Source organism: Phyllopteryx taeniolatus, chromosome 5 (genome assembly GCF_024500385.1).
Source record: "Phyllopteryx taeniolatus isolate TA_2022b chromosome 5, UOR_Ptae_1.2, whole genome shotgun sequence".
NCBI classification, from domain to species: domain Eukaryota; kingdom Metazoa; phylum Chordata; class Actinopteri; order Syngnathiformes; family Syngnathidae; genus Phyllopteryx; species Phyllopteryx taeniolatus.
Genome location: NC_084506.1, coordinates 15,246,196 through 15,273,944, shown reverse-complemented (window position 1 = coordinate 15,273,944; position 27,749 = coordinate 15,246,196). Strand labels below are relative to the sequence as shown.

Below are 27,749 nucleotides of genomic sequence, written 5' to 3'. Positions count from 1 at the left end.
GCTCATGACCATAGGTGAGGGTAGGAACGAAGATCGACCGGTAAATTGAGAGCTTCGCCTTTCGGCTTAGCTCTTTCTTTACCACAACGGACCGATACAAAGTCCGCATCACTGCAGACGCTGCACCGATCCGCCTGTCGATCTCCCGTTCCATTCTTCCCTCACTCGTGAACAAGACCCCAAGATACTTGAATTCCTCCACTTGGGGCAGGATCTCATCCCCGACCTGGAGATGGCATGCCACCCTTTCCCGACTGAGGACCATGGTCTCAGATTTGGAGGTGATGATTCTCATCCCACCCGCTTCACACTCGGCTGCGAACTGCTCCAATGAGAGTTGGAGGTCACGGCTTGATGAAGCCAACAGAACCACATCATCTGCAAAAAGCAGAGATGCAATACTGAGGCCACCAAACCGGACCCCCTCTACTCCTCGGCTGCGCCTAGAAATTCTGTCCATAAAAGTTATGAACAGAATCGGCGACAAAGGGCAGCCTTGGCGGAGTCCAACCCTCACCGGGAATGAGTCCGACTTACTGCCGGATATGCGGACCAAACTCTGACTCCGGTCGTACAGGGACCGAACAGCCCGTATCAGGGGGTTCGGTACCCCATACTCCCGAAGCACTCTCCACAGGAATCCCCGAGGGACACGGTCGAACGCCTTCTCCAAGTCCACAAAACACATGTAGACTGGTTGGGCGAACCCTCGAGGACCCTGCCGAGGGTGTAGAGCTGGTCCACTGTTCCACGGCCAGGACGAAAACCACACTGCTCCTCCTGAATCTGAGATTCGACTTCCCGACGGAACCTCCTCTCCAGCACCCCTGAATAGACCTTACCAGGGAGGCTGAGCAGTGTGATCCCCCTGTAGTTGGAACACACCCTCCGGTCCCCCTTCTTAAAAAGGGGGACCACCACCCCAGTCTGCCAATCCAGAGGCACTGTCCCCGATGTCCACGCGATGTTGCAGAGGCGTGTCAACCAGGACAGCCCCACAACATCCAGAGCCTTTAGGAACTCCGGGCGAATCTCTTCCACCCCCGGGGCCCTGCCACCGAGGAGCTTTTTAACTACCTCGGTGACCTCAAACCCAGCGATAGGAGAGCCCGCCTCAGAGAACTCACACTCTGCTTCCCCATGGGAAGGCGTGTCGGTGGAATTGAGGAGGTCTTCGAAGTATTCTCCCCACCGACTCACAACGTCCCGAGTCGAGGTCAGCAGCGCCCCATCCCCACTATACACAGTGTTGGTGGTGCACTGCTTTCCTCTCCTGAGACGTCGGATGGTGGACCAGAATTTCCTCGAAGCCGTCCGGAAGTCTTTCTCCATGGCCTCACCGAACTCCTCCCATGCCCGGGTTTTTGCTTCAGCGACCACCAGAGCTGCATTTCGCTTGGCCAGCCGGTACCCATCAGCTGCCTCAGGAGTCCCACAGGCCAAAAAGGCCCGATAGGACTCCTTCTTCAGCTTGACGGCATCCCTCACCGTTGGTGTCCACCAACGGGTTCGGGGATTGCCACCACGACAGGCACCGACCACCTTACGGCCACAGCTCCGGTCGGCCGCCTCAGCAATGGAGGCGCGGAACATGGTCCACTCGGACTCGATGTCCCCCGCCTCCCCCGGAACATGAGCAAAGTTCTGTCGGAGGTGGGAGTTGAAACTCCTTCTCCCGTACAGCTCAAGAAAATTAAAAATTAAAAAAAATGTGCACACATTAACCCTTAAATATGACTTAAATGAATGAGCTGTTGAACGCCGGGCAGTTTTCAGGTGTGGCTCACACAGCCGGCAGGAATGAGCCATCCATGGGCAGTTTCGCCAGATTCAATATTCAAAATGGTTTTGGCCAACAGTGACAACTGATCACTCTGATTGGCTGTTAGCTAGCGAATCAGAGCAAGGAAGAAAACAAACAGCAGAGAAAAAGGCATTATCTCGTAAATTAAGCTTCGCTGAACGTTGCTCTTCACTTAGATTTGTTCCTGCTTGTTTTATGAGTGTGTTGGGCAAAGTTAGTATGTGTGCATTTTATTTCATAAAACCCTGACTATGGATTGTATGACAAACAATGATTTCTCGGCCACGTTCACTATATTGCAAGGTAAACCTGACAAATAACCATTTGTGGAAGGTGCGAGTGTGGTCTTCCTGCTATTTGGCCATTTAAGCTTCTTCTGCAAGTCAAAAGAGCTGGCATTGTCTGTATGTGACTTAACAGCGCCACCATATTGTCAGCTAGACATTATTCGGTGCAACAAATACAAAATGAGAAAACACACGTGATAAAAGGAGCAGAAAAAAAGGCAGTCAAAAAAGTAAGGGATCACATGCGTAAAGTAGTTCCATTCAGTGCATTCACTCAAAAGATTTGCTTATTTGAGTGAGCCGTTTGTGAACGACTTAATATTATGCGAGCCCCATCTACCGCTTCGTCCCGCCCCTCCCAAAAAAATGCTTGGTATGCAAATACCATATTTTATATATATATATATATATATATATATATATATATATATACACCATACTTACTGAATGAGAGCCACACTCACTTTGTCGTGGTTTATTGAATGCCAGGAGAAGAATAAAACACAAGCACACGCACACAGGCACTACTGTCGGCCACAGCTCACCCCCAGACACTCACACACAGACTCGCCGATGTCACATGCCACTAAACCATTTCCCGCCTCTTAAAGGCACATGCATGTATGCAGAAATTATAATACGTGTCGTACTTTATGTACATTTCATACTTGTAATTCTGTGTGAGTGTGTGTGTGTGTGTTAAACATGCATTTTTGGGAATGTGGGAGGAAGCTGGAATACCCGGAGAAAACCCGCACAGCCCAGATTCACGCTTCCATATTTCTCTCAAAGCTTGTTTCATGATACATTTTGAGATCAATGTCCGCTTCTGAGTTTGATCATACAAATCTATAGCTCTGCGTTGCATGCGATGCAGAAAATGCCGCACGAGAACGCTATCGACTCCCGTACAGCTCCGGAACACTATTGACTATCACACAGGTGGAGCACCCGTCTCAATCCAGCGGTTGTTTGCTAAACATGCGAGAGCCCCGCACCGAGACTCCGGGGTCCCGGGGTTCAAGGGTCAAGTAGAATCAAACCAGGTAGGCGATTGCCTGAGCCGGTCTAAGTGTAATGACTAATCAATGCTGGAATGCATTAGCCTAATCTAATGGGCCAGGTGGGAGAGGACAACGGTAGACGCATGAAATGCATGATTGAGCACAACATGCAAAAGCAACGCAATCAATAACACATAGAGTGCCCCAAACCCCAAGAGGGGTCCCCGCTACCACCACATTTCGTTTTAGGTGGCGCTCTGCATGTGCGGGTGTAAATATGTATGCTTGGTTGGTTCGGGGAGGACAGGAAAGGAGCCAGCCTGTTTTTCCTCTGATTGATTGGATTATGAAATGAAATGAGAAGAACAAATAAATAAATAAAGGTTTTTTTTGTTTGTTTTTTTTTGGTCCGACACCCCCTCACACTTGAATGAATAAGCATTGTTTCTCCCCGATTCCCCCGGGTGAGGCCAATATGGATGAAAACAAGGTGGTAATAGTGATGGGTGGAATATAGGATGTAAACATGGGGAATATCGGGAACAAACAAAAAGGTGTATTTGAGAGTTAGGCGTTCTTTATCTTTCTGTCACATGTCACTGTGAGTGTGTGTTTTTGTGTGTGTGTGTGTGTGTGTGTGTGTGTGTGCGGGCGCGTGTCGAGGTTCTTGTCTTTCTATCTAAGTGTGACTTAGTGGCTTTAACGTGTGGACATTTTTCTTTGCATTGACACAATGCACTCAGTGTGTGTGTGTGTTTTTGTCTTCCAATCTTAGTGCGGAACAACTGTTGACATAACCACCTTTAGTCTGCTGACATTTGTCTTTACATGGACACAACAACGATGCCAGGATAAACTCCTTTCACTGTATTAGATCGTGTGTGTGCGTGTGTGTGTGTGTGTGTGTGTGTGTGGACATTACTCCTTGCATGGGCACAAAAATAATGCCACAAGTAACTCAGTCCACTGCATTTGAGTATCGGTGTGAGTGCGCGTGCATGTACAGGTATGTGTAAGAGGGAAGGAGAGAGAGCGAGAGAGAAAATGAGAGAGAAAAAGAGGTGTGGGACAGAGAGAGAGAGCGAGAGAGACAAATGACAAGTAAGGGACAAGAGCCAGTCAGAGTAGAGGACAGGCCTGGGTCAATACTTGGGAGCACATACTGCTGACACTGCACCGCTCAACAAACACACACACACACACACACGCACACACGCACACACACACACGCACAAGAACGTGAGCACACACACGTTTAGAGAGCAATGTACACAAAAGACATAGTGCCATCAAACAGTCAGTCAAAGACAGTAAAAAGACGCGTGGATGTCTATGCTAGATATGAAGTGTCAATCGAGGAACTGGTCTTGTCTAAATGTTTTGCGCACTATGACCACGCAAATCAATATGCTTTATAGGCAGTGATTGAAAATCTACACGTGCTCTGTGAAACATGTAGATTGACACATACAGTATGTAGGTGCATGATTGTTTTTTTTTTTTTGTTTTTTTTTTATGAAGACTGTGGTCCATTAACAATTGTACAACGGTGTAGAATAGCACAAGGAGTTATATAACCCATGGCATTTGATTTTAGGGAACAATTTTACTGTCACATAAGAAGGGGCTCAAGTTCCAACCTGAGGCCCTTTGGGCAAAGGTCAGATTTTTAACCCCTTGACCAGGGCGGCCCCATTTCGGTCCATTTGCGTGCCAGTTCGGGTTTTTCTGTAATCATCTTCCAGCATCAGTTCCTCGCCCAAAATACAGTATATTTGTAAAAAAGATACCTTAACAATTTTCTTTGTTCTCTGGATGGGATGTATTGACCAGTGGCATCATGTACAGCCCGTTTATGCTCCAGAGAGTCCTACAATAGTTGAAAATCTGCTATAACACTTTTTCGGTAATTATAAACCATCAAACACCTACTACTTTAAAACACACAGAGCAGCAACAAATACAGAGCATACACCAAAACTCATGAGTATATAGTCTTGCAAATTTCTAAATCTAGACTTGCCTAAATACTGTAAAAACCCATAAAAATTATTAAAATCTGCGATATAGCTGGGGTTCATGCTACATGAGCGAAGTAGGGATATTAGACACCATTTTATGTTTATTTTGTGCCTCTACTGTGTGTACAAGCGTGTGTTTGGGGTGGGCACAATAAAGGAGGGGTGCAATGGCGGGGGGGGGGGGGCCCTTTTCCGTCTTTGAAACAAATTAGCGCGCAGTGCCTTATTGAGTGAGGCACAGTGTGTAAGTGAAACTGATGAGAGATGTGTGAGCGGTGAGGACTGGCCTACAAGTATGTGGCGGGGGTCACAGGTTAATCCCTATCGATCGGCTCCGCCGTGTGCATACAGCCACACAGGAAGACAATGAAGAAGAGGCCCGCCGCCGCCGCATGGGGAATCGCCGACACTCTCACACGCACGCCATCCGTTGCCTGGTGCTAAGAAGGGGAAGGGCAAGAAAATGAATATCATTTAATGTCTAAATAGGCAGTTAATCAGCCTGATCTTGGACAGATTGCATACCGCGACCTTTTGGCCATTAATGAGATATGATCTTCACTTCCACACGACGAGATGAGGAGGAGCACCGTTCCTCATTTAAAGTGGACATATTGCGCAAAATTGACTTTTTAATGTGTTGTATACAAATAGTTGGGTCTCTGGAGTGCTTGCAATCCATCAAGTGTGAAATTAAACAACCAAGTAAATCTTTTATCTGCCTATTTATGAGAACGCGTCTGTGAGCGAGCCGTTTTGCACCTCTGCAGTTATCATGTAATAATCATTTGCATAATAACTGAGCCCACAACGAGCTTCTCCACCCATGACATGATCAGCAAGGCGTTGTGAAGATCCACAGCCACTTTCAAGCATCTGAAACACTATCACTGAGAAATATTTGTCATGTTAATGAACGTTGGACTAGCCATTGGCCCAGCGGTATATGGGCCTGGGTGAGCTGTGGTTCACTTGCTTGAGACTAGTTTCAACAAGACGAGAAATATGTAGAACATGTACTATAATTATCTAACCTTGGGGTAAATTTACTCACATATTTAAAATGTTAAAAAATATATATCCACTTAAAACCTCTGGTGGCTGGAATATGGTGGCTTTTCCATGTTGCTACAACAAGCCGCTCTAACGCGGCCGTGCCAGCAGACTATCCGAAGGGAAAGTGCATCTTCGGGGAGTGGGCACAGCTAGCTAACTGCACGTCGCAATTATGCCGATAATCACTGATGCAAACGAAGGCGCTCAAGTTGTTACATAGTGGGGACTGATGCTGGGTGCCCAACTATGTCACTGGGCAGCTGTTTGCAGCCACAATTTAAAAAAAAAATATTTAAAAAAAAAACGGAAACTGGTGCAAAGCAGTTTGCTATAGCTCCACAATTCAGTACTGTATAGTTCTCAGTCTTTGCACAGATTTTCAGCAATTATCTTCAAACATGTATATAGGATTATGAAAAAGAAATTTGAATTCACTTTATAAGTCTTTAAGAAAATTAGGCTTTGACCCCCAATCTGCAACACTGCCCCCTGCCTGTGAAGGCCAGCCACACAACATGTTTGATGAGGAGTCCAAATAATGCCTTCATCCGGCTCCATTTGTGAACGAGGCCTTCACTGTCGCATCTCACCGGAGGAGAGGTGAAATATTACACTAATATGAACAACTATTAATAATGAGCCTCACCTCTTACCCAATCACTCCTTCTGCCTCCATCTCTATCTCCCTTCCTCCCTCCCTCCTCCTCCTCTTCGGCTGCCTCTAATCCTATCATGCGGGCAATAAGTGTATGCACCATGAGCACATTTAATTTCTGCGGTTGGTTTTCAGTGAGCCCAGAGGTGAGCCTTAATAAGGATCAATGGCACTTTATCTGGGACAGCACCCACTTCACAGCATGCAAATTAAACAAGCAAGCCTTAAAAAAAGAAGAAGAAGAAAAAAAAAAGAAATGGATTTAATTAAAAAATGTAGAACCACGGGCTCTGGAAATTCAATTAAAGGATTTATGCAAAGGTTGGCTAGCTTTTTGTGTTGCAGTTCCTGCTTATATAATGAGCTTTTCATATTAAAAATCAATAGGTAATCTAGGCTAGGGGATCGGCTGCTTATGTACATTTTTTTAAATCAATTTGAAAAATAGTCCATCAGCTCGGTGTCACAACAAAGCAGGGAGGGGGAGTGGGCACCGGTGAGAGTGGAAACGTGGGGAGGAGGTGAGGGTTTACATCCTCTCCGAGGGGTCACGGGGGGGAGAGGGGGGCTGGGGGGGGGGGGGGGGGGGGTAGTGGTCGTGAAGCTCCAAAGACGTGAGAGGAGGATGAGGAGGGCGAAGGAGGGAGGCCAGGTCAGTTTGTGTCTCCCTCTGGCCTCCTCTGATCCCTTCTATTAGAGATGGAGTCCCTTGGCAAAGGAGAGTAGCGCTGCCTCTGACCTGTGGCTCCTGGATAATTTAGCCCAGCAGCCCTGACGCCGAATCGGACCAGACCGAGACAACCTCTGCCGGGGGGACGTCTTAATGGCCTCCCCGATGTGCCCGGGGGGAGCTGATGGAGGATGTGCTGGAGACTTTAATAAAGAGTTTGCTTGAAAAAACATGGTTCAAATGCATCTTATCAAGAGGTAAAAGCGTGTTACTTGGACGTATTTTTTGCAAGGTGCAATGGAACCATAAAACTGGAACACCGCCGCATAACAGAAAAATCAAAAGGCCACTTTTACATTCTTCACTTTCAAAGGGGGGTTTGCAATTTCAAAAAAAAAAGAAGGAAAAAAATCACTTTTTGCTAGATTTGTTAAAACTGTTCATATGACCTGACTGTAGTGCATTAGTAAAATAATCTGTCAAAAAATATCTGCAGTCTCGCTGGCCCAACCCTCTTCTTTCTTCTTTTCCTTTCGGCTTGTCCCTTTAGGGGTCGCCACAGTGCGTCATCCTTTTCCATGTAAGCCTATCTCCTGCATCCTCCTCTCGAACACCAACTGCCCTCATGTCTTCCCTCACGAGATCCATCAACCTTCTCTTTGGTCTTCCTCTAGCTCTCTTGCCTGGCAGCTCCATCCTCATCACCCTTCTACCAATATACTCACTATTTCTCCTCTGGACGTATCCAAATCATCATAGTCTGCTCTCTCTAACTTTGTCTCCAAAACATCGAACCTTGGCTGTCCCTCTGATGAGCTCATTTCTAATTTTATCCAACCTGGTCACTCCGAGAGCGAACCTCAACATCTTCATTTCCGTCACCTCCAGCTCTACTTCCTGTTGTCTTTTCAGTGCCACTGTGTCTAATCCATACATCATGGCTGGCCTCACCACTGCTTTATAAACTTTGCCCTTTATCCTAGCAGAGACTCTTCTGTCACATAACACACCTGATACCTTCCTCCACCCGTTCCAACCTGCTTGGACCCGTTTCTTCACTTCCTGACCACACTCACCATTGCTCTGGACGGTTGACCCCAAGTATTTAAAGTCCTCCACCCTTGCTATCTCTTTTCCCTGTAGCCTCACTCTTCCCCCATCACCCTTCTCATTCATGCACATATATTCTGTCTTACTTCGGCTAATCTTCATTCCTCTGCTTTCCAGTGCATGTCTCCATCTTTCTAATTGTTCCTCCACCTTTCACTCCAGATCACAATGTCATCTGCAAACATCATGGTCCACGGGGATTCCAGTCTAACCTCATCTGTCAATCTATCCATCACCACTGCAAACAGGAAGGGGCTCAGGGCTGATCCCTGATGCAGTCCCACCTCCACATTAAATTCGTCTGTCACACCTACAGCACACCTCACCACTGTTCTGCTGCCCTCGTACATGTCCTGTATTATTCTAACATACTTTTCTGCCACTCCAGACTTCCGCATGCACTACCACAGTTCTGTCATAGGCTTTCTCTAGATCTGCAAAGACACAACGTAGCACCTTCTGACCTTCTCTGTACTTTCCCATGAATATCTTCAAGGCAAATAATGCATCTGTGGTACTCTTTCTAGGCATGAAACCATACGGTTGCTCGCAAACACTCACTTCTGTCCTGAGTCTAGCCTCCACTACTCTTTCCCATAACTTCATTGTGTGGCTCATCAACTTTATTCCTCTATAGTTGCCACAGCTCTGCACATCACCCTTGTTCTTAAAAATGGGCACTAGCACACTTTTCCTACATTCCTCAGGCATCTTCTCACCCGCTAGAATTCTACTGAACAAGCTGGTCAAAAACTCCACAGCCACCTCTCCTAGATGCTTTCATACCTCCACAGGAATGTCATCAGGACTAACTGCCTTTTTATTTTTCCATCCTCTTTAATGCCTTTCTAACTTCCCCCTTACTAATCATTGCCACTTCCTGGTCCACCACACTTGCCTCTTCTACTCTTCCTTCTCTCTCATTTTCCTCATTCATCAACTCCTCAAGGTATTCTTTCCATCCAGCTAGCACACTGCTGGCACCAGTCAACATATTTCCATCTCTATCCTTAATCACCCTAACCTGCTGCACATCCTTCCCATCTCTATCCCTCTGTCTGGCCAGCCTGTATAGATCCTTTTCTCCTTCTTTAGTGTCCAACCTGGCATACATGCCATCATATACCTCTTGTTTGGCCTTTGCCACCTCTACCTTTGCCCTATGTCGCATCTCATTGTATTCCTTTCGCATCTCCTCAGTCCTCTCGGTGTCACACTTCTGCTTAGCTAACCTTTTTCCTTGTATGATTTCCTGTACTGTGAGGTTCCACCACTAAGTCTCCTTCTCTCCTTTCCTGCCAGAAGATACACCAAGTACTCTCATAAGCTGCCTCTCTGATCACCTTGGCTGTAGTGCTCCAGTCTTCTGGAAGCTCCTCCTGTCCACCGAAAGCCTGTCTCACCTCTTCAAGAAAAGCTGCACAACACTCGTCGGGTCTCAGCTTCCACCACATGGTTCTCTGCTCTGCCTTTGTCTTCTTAATCTTCCTCCCCACCACCAGAGTCATCTTACACACCACCATCCTATGCTGCAGGTTAACGGCGCCGGTGGCGGACGTTGTTAACCCGGGCCTCGACCGATCCGGTATGGAATTCTTTGGATGAACGCTAAGACGGATCCCTTCCTGACGCAACCATCTGCATTTATCCAGGCTTGTGCCCCCCATAGGGCTGCACTGTCTCTGGCCCAACCTTGTGCCTCCAATTTGCTATAGTCCTGTATAGCACCGCGCCTGAGAAAAACAACCAATCAGAGATGGTTGAGATGGCGTGACTTACGTGCTGTCAATCAGTTGTCGTGCACTCGCCAGCAAAAAATGAAACTTGGGGTAACAAGGTCACAAGTCACCACTCGTGCATGACACATTATGTATTTTAGGGAGACGTAAACAATGAACGGCACATTCTGCTGTTGGTACCAACAGCATGTGGGAACACGAAATTTGCTGATAGTGCCAGCCTAAAAATTTACTTCACATTTTTTGTATTTAAACTGTATACTGTATCTCGTTTAAGATGTTTATCTTCATGCAAATTGAAAACAGAAAACGTTTTGCATTTCATGTTAAATTATTTATCAGTAATAAAGTGGAAAAAGAGAGCAAATGTGAATATTGTATATTATTTGCAAGTCGATTTACAGTGTGCGCCTCTAAATTTTCTGCTTGTGCCTTTAACATTTTAAGTTAGGGCCCACTGTGCTCCTAGTAAAAAAAAAAAGTCCTGAATACAGACAAAATACACAAAAATGAAAATTTCCCTTTTGTACAAGTGCTACAAAATTTGTGTGTGCTGATTTTAGATCAACCAGTGAGTATTAAATCAAGGAAAATGTTGGGAATGATAAAACTGTACTTGCCATAAATGTGTATATTTTTTGAAACAGTGGTAACAGTGTTCAAGAAGGAGCTTGAAACAATCCGAGAACTGTCTGTGTTACCACCACATTTGGACAGTGCAACTGTTAAGGGTTAGGGGGGATCTCTAAACAGTGAAAGAGTAAAACAGCATATGAATGATCATACAAAGGAACATTAGTCATATAAAAGAGGTTATTTTTCATGTCTGAGGTAAAATAGGACATTTGATAGCACAAAAACGAGTAGTGTCAAACATGAAAAATACCAATCAAAATATAAGTGGACGAGCCCATTAAGCTCCCCCCCCCCCCCACCCCCCCACTGTACACCTGTTCAATGGCGGCTCCCAAAATGTCATCTTTTCCCACTGAGCTGCGATATTGTTCACGTCTTCTTCACACTCATGTTGTGTAATTGCGCGCATGCGGGAGGGGGGCACGGGGGGTTGGGTAAACCGCTGACCGCATACAGTAGCAGACTGTCAGCATTTGATTGGTTCTTTATTGATCCAGACACGCTCTCCATCACATCAACTCATCCACAATAAACCATTTACACAGTTTCCTTGTGCAATGGACCACGTAACCAGGCCTCGGGCCATCTCTGCTCACCCACTGCGGCTCTGTGTGTGCGTGTGTGTACGTGTGTGTGTGTGTTTTCTTTAATGAAATGGTATCTCTGTGGAGAATAATCCCAGTAACAGGATTGGGCAGGAACACACATGTCAATAAAGCCAAATGGGATTGTATGCTTTTATCCATCCACGCACAATCTTTCCCTTCCAGTGTGTCCCTCTTCTTGCACGTTCTGCACCACATAGGGATGTCCCCCAATCATATTTTTTCCAAGTCCAAGTCACTTGATTTCGAGTATCTGCCGATACCGAGTCCCGATTCGATCAGATACCTCGGCAATGTATTGAGAAGAAAAGAATAGTGCATCCAAATTGTATTTAAAAAAGAAATGTGTTTTAATAACATTAAATCTGTGGGAGGTGTAAAACTATAAATGGTCTCACTATAGCTCAGATTGTCACGTATTGCGGGTGGGTCTGGATCATACCCCCCTAAGATAAACAGAAGTTCACTGCAGGTGAATTTGTGAATAACAAACTGGGAATGGGTGCCAATTCACTGTCACGGCACAGCAGGGGATGTCCGCCGGTAATTTCATTCTGATCTGAAACTTGTCTTCAAAAGAACACCAACCTATCATCACAGAGTGGCATGAACCATTTGACATAATGGCTAATGTTCTGTCTGCTTTTCGTTTAGGAGCCCATCTCCAGTCGGGATGCAGGCGACCCCCTCCTGTGTAGCTCCTAATCATCCGAAAGGACTCTATTCCAAGGGCCTGGCAGCTCACCTAACCCCACGGAGGAGGGTTTGGTTCCTCCGCTATTTCCACTTGGTCGAGAAGCACACAAGGTACACAAACACGTTGTCTTTGTGGGTGGCACTGCCATCCGTTTGCCGCAAAAGACCACAGAGAAGCAGGTAAAGAAACGCTAGTGTCATCACCGCAGGGTTCGTTTCCAAGGTTAAGGGGCTAGGAGAGCAGGCGAGAAGTGATTTTTCGCAGCAGACAAAAAGGCAGAGTAGAGAAGCAGTCCCATTACAGTGAACCCCCGCTGTATCGGAGATTTGCTTCCGCAGATCAGTGGAATACAGTATACAGAATTCAGTACCACGCTTTGCCGTTTCAATATTCGTTTTTCCCACAGAGCAAAGAGAATAAATGTCTGTGAGTGTTGTATGCTCTGTTTGTATGTGTTGTTGGTCCGTGTGCGCGTAGCAGTTTAAAGGTTTATACTTATCGTAACTTCTATGCTAATTTTCTGTTAGCTTGTCATTGGCGGTTCGCAATACTCTATGTGTTAGTATGAAGCTAGCGGACTTTCTTTAGATGAAATTACATGGTTTGGTTGAACATTTTGGTGTTATAATATACAATGTTTATAATGTTTCACAATGTTTTACTTGGGCTGAGCCCGTCACTGGGGAACTTGGTCCTGAACTTCCTTACAACAGACCACAGACTGTCAGTATCCATAACACCGTCTAATAATGGACTTTCGTCAGATGAAATGATATGGTTTGGTTGGTTGACCTATTTTGGTGTTTCAGTATACCATGTTTAATTCTGCTTTTTTATGTGCCAGTTTTACAGTAACCTTCAACTTGTGACAAACAACTTGAAGCATGCACACTTTGCCTCTTGATTGGAAAACTGCTCGAGCCAGTCTTCTTTTCGTTCCGTGACTTTGTACAATAGTCTCCCGTTTCCTGAAAGGAAGAGAGTGAGAACAGGCGCTAAGGGATACTTTAGAAAGTGTGTTTTAATAAGTTTGAATGTGGTTAAAGCATGGACGAGGGGTAAAACAGAATTTTTTTATTTTTTTATTATGGTCTCTCTTTATCCCTGATTTTCACATATCTCGTGGGTCTGAAACGTATCCCCTGCAATAAATGGGGGTTCACGGTCCTCTCTGACTTAACAACCATTTTTCTAACAGCCACCGAACGCCGGTGCCTGGTCAAAAGTTCAGCTTGTGCATATGTAAAAAGGTGGCCTGGTGCCCGAGGCAGAATCCAGGGTAAAATAATCACGCTAAGAAGCGTGGGACCAGGCGAAAGCGCTGATCAACCGACGTTATCGGGGTGTCCGATAGAGGTGGCAGTTTTGGCCATTACGGTGGCGGATGTGCTCTCCACTCAGATCAGGGCTGTGGGCCTATAGTTAGGGTATAGATTGTATGAGTATAGGGCAAGGCCCAGCTGCTAAGAGCCTGAGGGTACGCCGATCTTCGGGGGGCAATCAGTCAGTCAACAAAATGTCACAGGGTCGGTGTTACAGCATGGCAACTTCACAAAAGGTTACAGCCAAGCTCATCACGGCATGGAAATTTATTATGGGATGTTGAAATGTGTACCCAATGTCATTTTGTCTCCAAGGTTTACTGCATGTAGAGATGTGACCGAGAGTCTTACATGATGAAAGTTGATATGGGGGGGTCATCCTTTGTTAAAATAGAAATTTGTCTAATTTTCAGTTTATTTGTGCCATATTTGTTGCGTGTCATTAGGTATTGCTTTTGGGAGCATGAAAAAATATATCTGGAAAGTAAAACTGTGCTGATGCTTGAAACCAATCTCCTATTAAACAATTCAAAATAAAATGCCTTGAACTTCACTGCTCTAAGATGGTGGCATCATAATTGATTTTTGGGGACAAACAATCATTTGTTGAAAGTCAGCAGGTATTGCTATGGTAACTGACTTTATTAAGAGGAAGCTATGTGGTTGTTTTGTATACACAACATATAACTCTCTTTGTTGAGTATTTAGTTTGACAGTAAACCTTAACTGGGACTTTAAGCCTCTTTTTGGAATAAATATTCACTATCTGCTAAACTGCAAAGTGAGTTGTGTTGAGTTCACTGCCACCATACAGCGCTTGCGTCTCAAATTTTTGTTCGCAAGTCTAAAAAAAAAAACATTTATAATAATAATCAGCTCATATCTTCTTCTGAGTCGTGTCACTCTAAAAAAATTGTCAACCAATGCTTAGGTTTCAACCGTTAGTCCCAAAAAAAAAAAAAAAAAGCATGGCACTACCCAGAAACACCAGAACGGGTCAGCTCTCCCAACCATTGCAAGACTGTGACTATCACAGATCAAATAAATCAATCTCAATCTGTCAATCACAGTCGAAGCATTATCAGAGCGACTAAATCAGAGAGCTGCGATAACGCCCCAGCCTTCATCTCTCAACACACAAGCAAGCGCATGCAAACCACTGCAGGCCCAGATCATTTAATGCTGATAATGTGCACAAAGGACACAGGGAAAACTCCCACTCTAAACACGCTGAATTAAAGAAACAAGGGCTTTACAGGCCATCTCTGACAAGCAGATCATGGTGCGGGGAGGGGAACATGTTGTTAGCGCCAGATAGTTTGGCTGATTAAAATGTCACGGCACTTTATAGATGCCTTTCTCAACTCAGCAAAATGGAATCAGCGCTGGTGCATCAGTGGCAGAGTGGGCTGTGGTTTCTGCTTATAGACAAGTTTCTTTTGCTTTAAGTGGAAGCCACAACACCAAAAAAAAGTTGACAGCTTCCCAATGTTTTGCGCACAAAAAAAAATAAAATATTTCACCTGCAGGTATTTTCAATTGTCTCCATATTGACAACTGGGAAACCAAACGGCAAAGCCTTCAGTGGAAAAGTCTGATGTTGCCAAGACAGAAAAAAGGTCAGTCATGTTGATCGCATTCTTTGACGTGAGGGGCATCGTCCACTGCAAATTTTTGTAGCACGTCTCCGAAAAGATCCTGCAGCGTTTGCTTCGTTTAGTGTGCAAGAAGGTTGTGAAAGTAAAACTCGGGCATCTGACACTTCTGGTCTAGAAGAACAATGCTGTGCAGGAGCGACCTCCTTACTCACCTGGCCTTGCTTTCTTTTTTCCTCTTTAGCAAGCTCAAGGGGACGACATCAATGTGGCCGTAACAACGGATCTGTGGAGGATTCTGGAAGAATCCTTGGAGGAGTGCATGAAGGCGTGGCAGAGAAGGCCGGGAAAGTGGGTTCCTTCCAAGGAGAAAGTCTCGTTTGGATCTCTAGGTTGTGTGCAATGAATATTGGTCAATTTTAGTTGGGGAACTTGTCCAAAACTCTATATTCAGACTTGCCTATATACTCTAAAAACAAAAAAAACGATAGCTTAAAAATCGGCGATACAGCGGGGCACACTGTACATCACTCCACCTGCACTTCCATAAATCAAAGCTGTGTTTGAAATGAGAGGCAGGTTATTTGTGCAAGAACACACATGGGGGGCCTCAGTGATTGTTTTTTTGGACTCCACATTCTGCTTATGTTTGCATCCCCGAACAATCTCAGCGGATCCCGAAAGCGTACGCGTGCAATTAAAGCGATAGCATCTTCATAGCCCCGCAACCAATAACGGAAATAATATCACTGTTTTATTAAGCCCTTAATGTGGGGGGGGCAGACTGAGTGAGGAGCGGAGGGTTTTAAAGAGGATACACTTCCAGGGGTCTTATCGAGGCCAGATTTAAATAAAAGCAAACGCTCAGCTTAAGGGTGTGCCAGAGTGTATGTGAGACAGTGCGTGTGAGAGTGTGTGTGTGTGTGTGTGTGTGTGTGCGCGCGCGCATGTGTGTGTGTGTGTGTGTGTGTGTGTGCGCGCGTGTGTGTGGCCTTTATCAGACACAAGTTTTAGCTAATCGCTGTGTCAGCACACCCCAAATTTCAATTACTAGCCCTACCTTTGCCCTTTACTATTTACTAACATCTACACCACGTTTAATTAAGCATCTGCGGGAAAGTCATCACCCAGTTCTGGATCCACTCCAATAATTGCTTTCAAAGACACATCCACTTAGACACATCAAAAACACAAGACTTGACGTCCACTTTCAGTGTTCAGTAAACTGTCACTGGCCAATTAACGCATGCATGTCCAAATTTGGTGAGTTTGAGGCCAGACGTAGCATGATTTGTGTTTGCAAAGGGGGGAAAAGTGGATGAAAGTCTCTGAAGCTTCAAATTCTAATAATCAAGATGCAATTAAGACAGCAGGTGACTGGAAAGGATGAATGAAAATAGTAACAACTGTCCTGCTACTGAAATGGGGTTAATCCGGCTGTAGTTTTTGTTTAAGAAGCTAAAGGGAAGAGCTGACTAAGCACTTTGGATTGGTTCAAATTCAGCCATCCATCCATTTTCTTTCATACTTTTCCTCAATGTCCATTTTTACTACATGAGAAATACATTTGGACCTTTTGCATTAAAGCTGAATCATATTTGGCAACCAAAAAGAAGTGAATCTTAAACATAACCCGGATGACTCCGAATTTACACTTAGAGATGGATATAATGATCAAAGATAGTGATAGTGAAGAATTCTGTCAGTTGTGTGGAATTAATGACTGATTATGTTTTGGAGTCCATTTTGCGATTGCAGTACTTGGCTGGTGATTCACCCTCAACAAGGTTGCTGTCTAAAGAAGTTCAACATGACTTCAGCGAGGAGAAGAAGTAGTAGTAGGTGTAGTAGTCCAAAACCTTTAAACAACTTATATTTGAGCACAAACAGTAGCAACTCATGCAGAGTATATAACAATACAGAGGCGTATAGTCTTTATCCTCTGCAACAACAACAACAAAAAGACGACTAATATTTCTGCAACTGAGTGCGAGCATCTTCTGTGGCTGTCTGTAATATACTGCTCCCTGGTGGCCCATTGAATACAAGCATGAAATCATGATGGACAAACTGTTAAATTCTTTACCCTCTATTTAACTGTGCTATTGCTGTATGTTTTTATAAAGTAAAATACTGGAGAGTACTTTATTTCTTATTAAAAAAAACTGCTACCAAAAAAAATGTTTTTTGGGGGGTCTGATACGGGTCAAAGGCATTTCCATTCATTTTAATGAGGAAAGATGACTTACAATAAGAGTGTTTTGATTTACGAGCATTTGTCACGGAATGAATCAAACTCGTAAGTTAAGGCACCACTGTACTTTATCTTGGACAAATGGCCTTTGAAATCTTAGTGTGGTATTTACCGCCAGTGCACTCTGCAAATCTGGACTGTAGATTCGAAATTAGAAATTCTATCCATGGAAACAATCAATATTTGCCAGAAAAAACACGAGGAAAAAGGTTGATCTGTCTTCGAGAATTCGCAGGCTGTGTTTATATGCAAACCAGATGGCTCGCCATCAAGGTCTCGGCACCCCGTCCTCACCCTGCAATCCCGAACAAGACGCAAGAGTGAGAACCTACCCATACTTTGGAACCCAAATCAACCGAGGACACACTCGCTCCATTGTCTATGGGCTAACTCCGACAGCGCCGTTATAAGAAAGCAGCGATTCTCAAATGGGACCTCGCTTTCATTGAACAAATAAACCGTATATCCCATCAGTTCAGCATGTGGCTTCTCTCTTGACATTTTCCTTTCAATGATAGCCTGTGTTAACATAAAGTCCGTACCGTACTCCTGCTTTCGGACAGGCCTCTCCAAAGCACGGCTGTAAGATAACGTATCAGAAAATATGCGGTAACACCTTCTCCTGGTGGGACCGGGGTACATGACCGAGTTCATTGTGTTACTACTCTGGAGTCCACGGAGTGAGCATGCATTTACAGTAACTCAATAGTCACAGTACACAGGATCCCAAAGGGCCCGGCGAGGGGAAAGGGGAACAGTCACTCAGAGTTAAATAAACAGCAACAGGCACAGGAGGAAAACAAGCGAGAGAATATCTCTATGAGAAAAGCAGACGTTCTTCCTGAACGCTCACAATGAGCACATCGTGCCCCTCTCCATCCTTTTCCTCTACTGCATCCCACAAACACACCAAGACAAATAAAGTGCCGACTAAGCGATACAACAGCAAGCGAAAAACAAATAGAGCGTGTGAGGTGACTTTGCACCCGGAACTTGAGAACAGCCATGGTAGCACTAGCGACCCGTTCGGGAGACTACTAACATCTGTAGCCCAGTTTCCACCAAGAGTTGTCCGATTTGCTTCAGTGCTGTACAGAAAATTGCATATAATGTAACACTCACCTTTTCTATTCTATTTTTTCTTTGTCAGAGAAAAATTAACAAAACAGTATTTTGTATTTATTAAAAAAATATGAAATCTTTAAATATTCAACTTTTTATCATTTGCAATTTAAAAAACTGTGACCAATTTTGCTAAAACATTTTTTGAATTTTTACAAAACATGATTTACTTTTTTACATTACATTATTTTTAATTTGGAAAAAATGGTGTGATATTATTCAGCACTTTTTTTCTCAGTTTTTTTAAATCGTGAAAACATTTTTCATTTACTGAATGAAAAAATTAGCGAAATATTTCAACATTCAACTAACATTAAAAAAAAATTTAAGTGTGAAAATGTTTCCTTGAATTTATTCTTTGACCTATTTATAACATTATTTAAAATACAAAGTGTGATATCTGGTTACATTTATTCAAATAAAAACAATTGAAAAAAACTGTTGTTTATTTCTCTTAAACTTGTAATTTTTAATTTGTTTCATTCAAAACTGAATAATATTGTAACATTTAGCTTTTCTATACTTAAAAATATTAACAAAACATTTTTTATTAGAAAAATTACCAAATATGGGTGATAATTTTCTTATATTATTCAAAAAACAGTGTGATATGTAACAAAAAAAAACATATTTCCACATTTTAATTCTCTCATAACCTTCTGGTATTGGCCATGTTTAATTTTATTCTCATTCACTGCCACTGACAGCTACAGAAGTCAAATATTTATGTTAACTGCGAGGGCTGGCAGTGAATTAGTTAAAATATGCGACGGGCCAACATAAAAAAATAAAAATAAAATGTTGTGGGCCTAAATTGTTCCTGGGCCAGACTTTGTACACCAATGCCTTGACGCAAACCATTTTAAACCCAACTGAACTTGGTGGAACTTGGTCTATTAGGTGTAAAATGACAAAAGCTTTTTTATTCCTACCAAGGACTTGGTGAAGGGCCTGGCCAGGGTGAAGAGGAAGGTCATCAGCCACCAGCTCCTGTGAATGGCCGTGTACATCGCATTCCCAGGGTGCAGCGCGTTGGACGACACCCCGTGAGGGGAGAGGCGGCGGTGGAGCTCGTTGCTGAACAGGATGTTGCACAGCTTGGCCCGGTTGTAGGCCAGCATGGACCAGTACTCCTTCCGCGGAGGCGACAAGCGCGCCAGATCCACTTTACCGCACGAGTCTAACAAGTCTGTGAATCTGAAAGATAAATCAAAGCGTGAGGGTGGGCCGAGGGAGGGGGTTGTATTCAGAATAAGAGCGAAAGTTGTAGCCAGATGTGAGGTTCGGGCTTCAACACAAATCAAAGGCGTGACATGATGTTCTTCAATTGCCTGCGACAGAGCTGTTAAAATCCAGATGTTTTGATACGCTCCCCCGAACATCACACGATGTCGTCACGTCACGACGCACGGGCGCCAAAGCACACACTTTATGTTGTGTGTGCGTGCGGGATAGAACACATCGTACATATTAATCCTTGTCATTAGAACACAACCAATCAAAATGTCACCTGCTCTCCTGGCGATTTTGCAAGCTGGCTGCCGCCTCGTTGTTTACCATGGCCTCGCGCGACATCCTTGCTCGGCTCAATTACAACATCTGCAGGCTTTTTCATTTTATGTGCCGCGACTTCATAACTACTCGGCTTGATAAATCAGTTGCCCGAGCGACCAACATTTCAAGTTATTCCCTTCAAATTGCTTCGCAGTAGTTGCGCCAGATTACATTAGAATGAAGTGATCCAGAAGATGTACCATATTAACCATATTAAGCAGGACTTCGCCGTTTTCTGATCACGAAGGTATGGAGACAGGGCTGCAGCTCGCATCTATCAGAAGTTATTTCATGAAGGATATCATCTCTCCTTGTATGAAGGAGATCTGATGCCGCTAGAGGACAAAATCGCCCTCTACTGGGGCCAATTTCACAGTAAGCCCCACGTGTTGGAAACTGATAAAGTGTCCAGTCATTACACCCGAGTTCATCTCTCCCCAACCCCGGTGCCTTCCAGGTCAGTGCTTTGGCTGTGGACAAGGGGCTTAGGGAGTACAATATACTAGCAGTTCAGGGGTCGCACTCGCTGCATGTGAGGGGAGACTAAGTGAATAAATGGCAAATCTGCGGAAAGTGGAAAATAGCGCAAACAAAAATAAGGTGGGGGGAGGGAGGGCATCAGTGGATGTAATATTGGTGTGGAATGAGGTGGACAGAATGGAAGATGTCAGGGGAGATATTGTCCATTTCCACCCGCTGTCCGTGTCGCCTGCCGCAGCGTGAAAGTGCCGAAGCCCTCTTTGAAGAGGCTGGCTGCAGAGCACAGACAGCCAGGCAAAAATAGTTGTGCTTTACCATCCTTACCCCTGGTAAACACAATATTAGGTACACATATTGTCTCTACGCAACCATGACTAATATCCCAATTAGGCCACTTGAGAGGGGGGAAAAAAATAAATAAATCGGAATTGTGTCATTTGAACCATGCAGTGTATATGTACCGTAATTTCTCAGGTAAAATACCTACTCGAGTATAACGCGCACCACCCCCAAAGTTGACCACAAAAAAAAAATTTAAAATCAGGAAAATGTTTCTACCCGTTTATAATGCGCACCATCGATTTGCTGCTATCCATATGCTCAAAACAATCAGTATTATCTGTATTTTATTAGGTTTTTCCAAGAATTATTCTGCTGTGTGCATGCACTAACATGATGGTTACCTTTTTTCTTCACGATATTCAAAGCATTGAGACGGAGTTCAACAGTGCTGAAAGCGTTTCCTACGTCTCAGCAACATTGATTATTTTTTTTGTTTAAAGGCGGCTGAGTAACTAGCCCTGTTAGCAGACATTTAAGGTATAACAAACTCACTAGTGAGCATTTATGCCATCTACCGCAGTAGCAACAGACAACAATAGCAATATGGCGGCTGACATGAGGACGCTAGGATGCTCCAGTTATCGGCACCCATTTACTGTAATATATATAACTGTGTAATGTGAATGAAAGTGTACACGTTTTTCACAACCCCTAGGTGGCAGTATACATTTATACAATATGAAAGATTTTTTTTATTTTCCTTATACCTATGTATAATGTGCTCTATTGACTTTTGATTATTTTTTTGGTGGGGGGGAATGTGCATTATACACAAGAAATTACGGTAGATAGTGTCGTTATATTTATTGGCCAAAAAAGAAGGCGTGTTTAAAACAATCGAGTTGAAGTCATAAGCCTTCAACTGCAGCCATGCAGTACCGCTGGCCACTTTCGGCCACAAACTGATACATCAGACTTAATGCGTATTGTCAAACATGACAGCCTCAGTCGCTGGGAAACTCATTTCCCAACAAACGCTGCCACTATGAATTAAACGTATCATCAACATGATGGATGGACTTATCAGCCAAAATTTACTTTGATCCTGTCGCTGCAGTCGTACACTTTTTCTGCCTCATTTTCCCCAACAGTCTGTCTGTCTGTCTCTTGCCAGCATCACATTCCTCTGCTGTCATATGACGGACAAGCGTGATGCCTTCCAGTGATCTGCGAGCCCTGAGCCCAGGACGGCATGAATGGCGAGGCAGCAGAGGCGGGTGCGTGGCATCGATCGCGCTTCTCACTCAGTCAGTTCGACGGGCCCGAATCCGCTTGATTGATCGGAGCTGGGCGGAATGACCTGAGACAAGGAGAACATGTGAACACTTGTTCTAGTGGCTCAAACAGCCGCACTATTATATGACTTATGCTTTGCGCAGCGCCACGCACCAGCAGGCAAGAGGCGGGGGGTACGCTCTGACACCCGTATTCGCTTAAGGTCACAATATTATTACATGCTGTTGGGAAAGGAAAGCAGGACGTTTGCTGGGAATGTCAGGAAGGAAGTATTGGCAGTGTTTGATTGATGCTAAACTTGCCGGCAGTGTAAAAAAAGGGGGAGTTCTCTTTGATTTCGGTGGCGTGATCGGAGACACTGCAACAGGGCAGGCAAGCCAGACGTTTGCCAAGGGCCTCAAGCTGAAGGGCGCCACGAGAGACGGCTGATTGGCCTCTACCAATGACAAAACAATGGCACTGCTTTACAAACTGCTATGACAACGTGGAGCAAAAAAGACACAAGAAAGTTGAAATTGAAATGGTGACACAAGCATGAAATTTGGTCCATATACTCTTTTAAAAAATACAGCTGGCCATGCAAAATGCCAAGATGGCAAGCCTAAAATCCAAGATGTCCACGCAAAAACTTAATATTTCTTTTATAACTCGCAATGCATTGATTTGCACTAAAACATTAACCATTTAACCATTAACCACTTAACCATTGGGCAGCCATGGCCCAATGGTTAAGATCATCACCTGCCACCGTGGGGGACCTAGGTTCAAGACCCCGACTGGACCATCCGCCAACATCCTCTGGACTCATGGCTGTGGTGTCCTTGAGCAAGACACTGATACCCCGAAATGCTCCCCGGGCGCTGCCCCCTGCTCCAGTGTGTTCCACTAACATGTGTATGTGTTCACTGTGATGGGTTAAATGCAGAGAACAAATTTTGTGTGCATGCATGCATGTTCATGACAATAAAAGGTGATTCTTCTTCTTCTAAAATTGAATATGAAGTTCGGTTTTGCAGATATTGTGGTACCAGGTGCATGTCTGTATTTATCAGTTCTCGAGGTACTTTTCCAGACAGAAAAATTGGTTCATGAGACACAATTTTGAAAATACAGATTTTTTTTTTACATCTAAATCTATTAAAGTAGAACATAGATATTGCTATTGCAGGTATTTTTGCACCAAAAGCAAGTTTGTAGCTATTACAGCTCTTGAGAAAGAGCATGTACACACGTGTGATGACAAAAAATGGGTTTACCAGTCGTCATTTGGAAAATACTCATTTTCTGCTTGCTAAATATATTTAAACTGGATGTCAACGTAGGCGTTTTGGTTGGTATCTGTTACAGTTCTGGAAATATGACATGCCAAATGAACTTTGTGTCAGAGCATTTCACATACTCAAGGTGAAAGACGATCCTCCGTATTGATGGCAGGTATGAAACAGTTATCGAACAATGTAGCGTTAGAGTTTAACAATATCTGGTTAATCCAATTTATTCCAGTAAATCTTTATTTAATCTACTTTTGAAAATTCCTGGAATTTGGAACCCGACAACCGAATGACAAAAACTGAGGAAGACGAAAAATCTGTCAAAAAGGGATTCTGTGCCACAATTTCCTCCTTTAAATTGCATTCACTTTTTTCTATTTTTACATCAAGAAACACATATTGCTCAGTGTGCTGTTACCTGTGAGACTCGGATGACACCACCACCACACGGGCGGGCGCCGAGCGACGCAGCACGTCCTGCAGGCACTGGACCAGCAGGAAGTGACCCAGATGGCAGATCTGGAAGGTGGACTCCAGGCCGTCCTCCGTCAAACTCCATGGCTGAGTGCACACCGCCGCATTGCACACCAAAATGTGCAAGGGCCTACAAGAGAAGATGTTTTGGGGATTATTGATAGAACAGATGACAAAATCCTACATGGGTTTACTGGTTAGATCACCTCTTATGTTGCAGGTCAAACTGATCAGTTTAAACATCCAGATTTATGTTTTTTTATTATTGTTGTAAAACATGTCATTAAACTTATGCTTTATTTGTTTTTTTTCTTTTTTTATGTAATTAAAAAACATAACATTTATACTTTCATGTGATCTGGATGGATGAATGGATTGGTTGGAAGTTTAAAAAGAAATTGGATTAAACATTTTCTGATGGCCTTATATTTTCATTTTTACTGTTTTTAAAAATACTTTTTAAAAAACGATAAAATGAATACAAACAAACTCATATAGAATAACATTTATATATATAATTACAAAAGAATTGTATGATCTTTTCCTTTGGCCTTATTTGTTAACTTATTTCATTTTTTAAAAATCCTAAAAAAATGGGAATAAATATATACTTTCTTACAAAATAATATATATACTAACATAGACATTGTATATTTTTTATTTAGTTGTTTGCTACATAAATACAAATAAGCATTATTTTACATTTACGTATAAACAGTCAAATTAGGTTGGGGGAAAATTGACCATTTAAAAGTTGAAAAATGAAGTTTAAATTCTGCTGGCCTGCTTTTTTTTGTCTTTATTTATTAAAACACAATACAATGTTATCTAATTATTAAAAAAAATAGATTTTGAAATTAAAATCATCCATCCATCCATCCATTTTCTGAGCCACTTCTCCTCACTAGGGTCGCGGGCGTGCTGGAGCCTATCCCAGCTATCATCGGGCAGGAGGCGGGGTACACCCTGAACTGGTTGTCAGCCAATTGCAGGGCACATACAAACAAACAACCATTCGCACTCCCATTCACACCTACGGGCAATTTAGAGTTGTCAATTAATCTACCACGCATGTTTTTGGGATGTGGGAGGAAACCGGAGTGCCCGGAGAAAACCCACGCAGGCACGGGGAGAACATGCAAACTCCACACAGGCGGGGCCGGGGATTGAACCCCAGTCCTCAGAACTGTGACGCAGACGCTCTAACCAGTTGTCCACCGTGCTCAAATCATATTTATTAAAACAATGTTTTATTTTAATGTACGACAATGTATTTATGACGGATTCTATTACGCTGCAGGTCAAACTGACCATTTTGAAGTATGCAAATCCAGAGAATTTTTTAAAACTAGATTAAACTTTTTCAAAGGGCCTTTTCTTTTGAATTTTTTTTTTTCTTTTACGATTAAACAAATACACCTGCTCACATTGACCCACGAACACTGTTGGTCTACAAAAAAAAAAAAAAACATAGGAGGGTTAAGATTCATCCATGCAATGAAAAGCTATCATTTTAGAACACAAAAGTGCTGGGGGCCAATAAAGGAACATATGCTTTAGTGCACACATACCACACAAACACACGCTCGCACATGCACACAATGAATCTATCTGCATGCTGAGGCTGGAAGACCACGAGATTGGTCGGGGCAGTAAGAGATGCTTGTCGGTGACAGCGTCGCTCCAGCGAGCTCGGAGCCACTGTAACACAGACGAACAATCCAAACACACCCCACCAATTTTTAATTTCTTCCATTAGAATTAATTATGAGGCCGGAGGCAATTTGTGTACCCTGTGTTTAAGACTGCCTACTGGATTAATTAAAAACTGGATGCTGGAAAATTAATGTGCGAATTGTTATGCTCCCGCTATAATGAGCCATCCAGTGCTATTGCATAGGAATGTACAGTTGCGATCACCTTCAGGCCTCCCGAACACGCAAGGTTCATTAAAGAGCACAAACCTCGGCAACTTAAAGAACGCCAACCTCAGCACTTCCGCGGCGGGACGCAATTGCGCCGCGTGTTAAAATATAATAAGGTGAGGAGACACCGTATGGGCAACAGCCTCACGAGACAAAGACAATGGTGCCTTGGCTTACGAGTGACCATTTTACTAATTTGCCGAACAAAAATTCAGCGTACAAGTGAGCTTCGGGCACTCCACCACTAGATGATGAAATCAAATTTTTCACCATGTTGATAACTTTGCAGTGAAAGTATAGGCATCTGTTATGTTCTGGGCTCACATTTTCCCATTTTTTTGCAGGTAATTTGCCTAATTCCTTTTTCCACCCATGGGTACTAAGGCAGTGAGTGCTGAGAAGAAGCAAACGATATCTATTATCCCCTCCTGTGTAAGGTTTGGAAGATAGCGAACAGTTTTTCAAGAAGGAGCCAAAGTGTGCTTCTGTCAAAATGTTTATTGCCACTACCAGTTAAGATTTACTGTAAAACTAAACATAAAACAAAGAGAATTACACGGTGTGTATTTAACTAAACCACATAACTTTGTCTTACGAAAGTCCAATAGCTTCATGCTAACACATAATGTGAAACGCAATGGGCGTGCTAACGTAACTCGCATTAATATCGCAGTAGTTATAAACGTTTAAACAACTGATACTCTATTTGAAAACAAACTGCTGAGAAGAATAAGAGAATGAAGCTCTAAATCAGGCATGCCCAAAGTCCGGCCCGCGGGCCAAATCCGGCCCGTGTCCAAATTTCCTCCGGCCCGAAGCATCATGTCATAAAATCAATAATGTGTGGCCCGCCAGCACAGTTTACCACAATAAACAATACACACATACAAAAAAAAAAAACATTTTATATTTCACCAGAGGATGGCAGTAGACCTGTGGCCGCACTCTCGTCGTGTGACCCCTGTGTGAACCTTTACCCCTGTGGTATGTTTTTAGCCCATTTCTAAAATGGCAACTGAAACTAAAAAGAGGAAAGTTGACAACGAGGGCCGCCGTTTCCAGGACAAGTGGATTTTTTCACTGACATACGAAACCACTGTGTCTGCCTAATTTGCCAAGAGACTGTGGCTGTTTTCAAAGAATTTAATGTTAAGAGGCACTACCAGACAAAACAATCTAACTACGAAAAGCTAACGGCGAACAAACGCGCCGAAAAACTGAAGCCACAGGAAGTTGTTTTGATAGCACAGCAGCGCAAATGAAAATTCTACAAAGGCGAGCTACGAGTCTCAGTGAATTGATTTTTTTTCTGATGATCAAACCACAGTTTTTTCAAATCATCTGATTTGACGATAGTAGAGTCAAATAGTATAGTCACTATACTATCCATCCATCCATCCATTTTCTGAACCGCTTCTCCTCACTAGGGTCGCGTGCATGCTGGAGCCTATCCCAGCTATCATCGGGGAGGAGGCGGAGTACACCCTGAACTGGTTGCCAGCCAATCGCAGGGCACACATAAACAAACAACCATTCACACACACATTCACACCTACGGGCAATTTAGAGTTTTCAATTAACCTACCTTGCATGTTTTTGGGATGTGGGAGGAAACCGGAGTGCCCGGAGAAAACCCACGCAGGCACGGGGAGAACATGCAAACTCCACACAGGCGGGGCCGGGGATTGAACCCAGGTCGTCAGAACTGTGAGGCTGACGCTCTAACCAGTCGTCCACCGTGCCGCCTCACTATACTATTCTTTGTCAAAATGCACTGGTATGTGATTTGTTAAAACAAAATGAATAAATCCATGTTTCTAAAAAAAATTATGTCAACTTTCATAAAATAGTTCATTTGTATTTTATTTATTATTATTTTAACCTTTAACT

At 43.6% G+C, this 27,749-nt stretch overlaps 1 protein-coding gene across 6 annotated transcripts in view; it reads right to left on the bottom strand.

Moving 5' to 3' along the window:
• Positions 1 to 27,749, bottom strand: part of wwox (WW domain containing oxidoreductase) — a 216,334-nt gene that overhangs the window by 119,910 nt on the left and 68,675 nt on the right. For 4 of the 6 annotated variants that reach the window (XM_061772993.1, XM_061772996.1, XM_061772997.1 and 1 more), the window contains exons 7-8: positions 23,879 to 24,064; positions 19,510 to 19,774 (exon numbers count right to left, since the gene is read on the bottom strand). In XM_061772993.1, the coding sequence (XP_061628977.1) occupies positions 19,510 to 19,774; positions 23,879 to 24,064 (451 nt within the window). Of the gene's footprint in view, positions 1 to 2,542; positions 5,557 to 11,287; positions 15,590 to 19,509; positions 19,775 to 23,878; positions 24,065 to 27,749 lie in introns of those variants that run through there. The other 2 variants (XM_061772995.1, XM_061772994.1) reach the window with 2 other exon arrangements.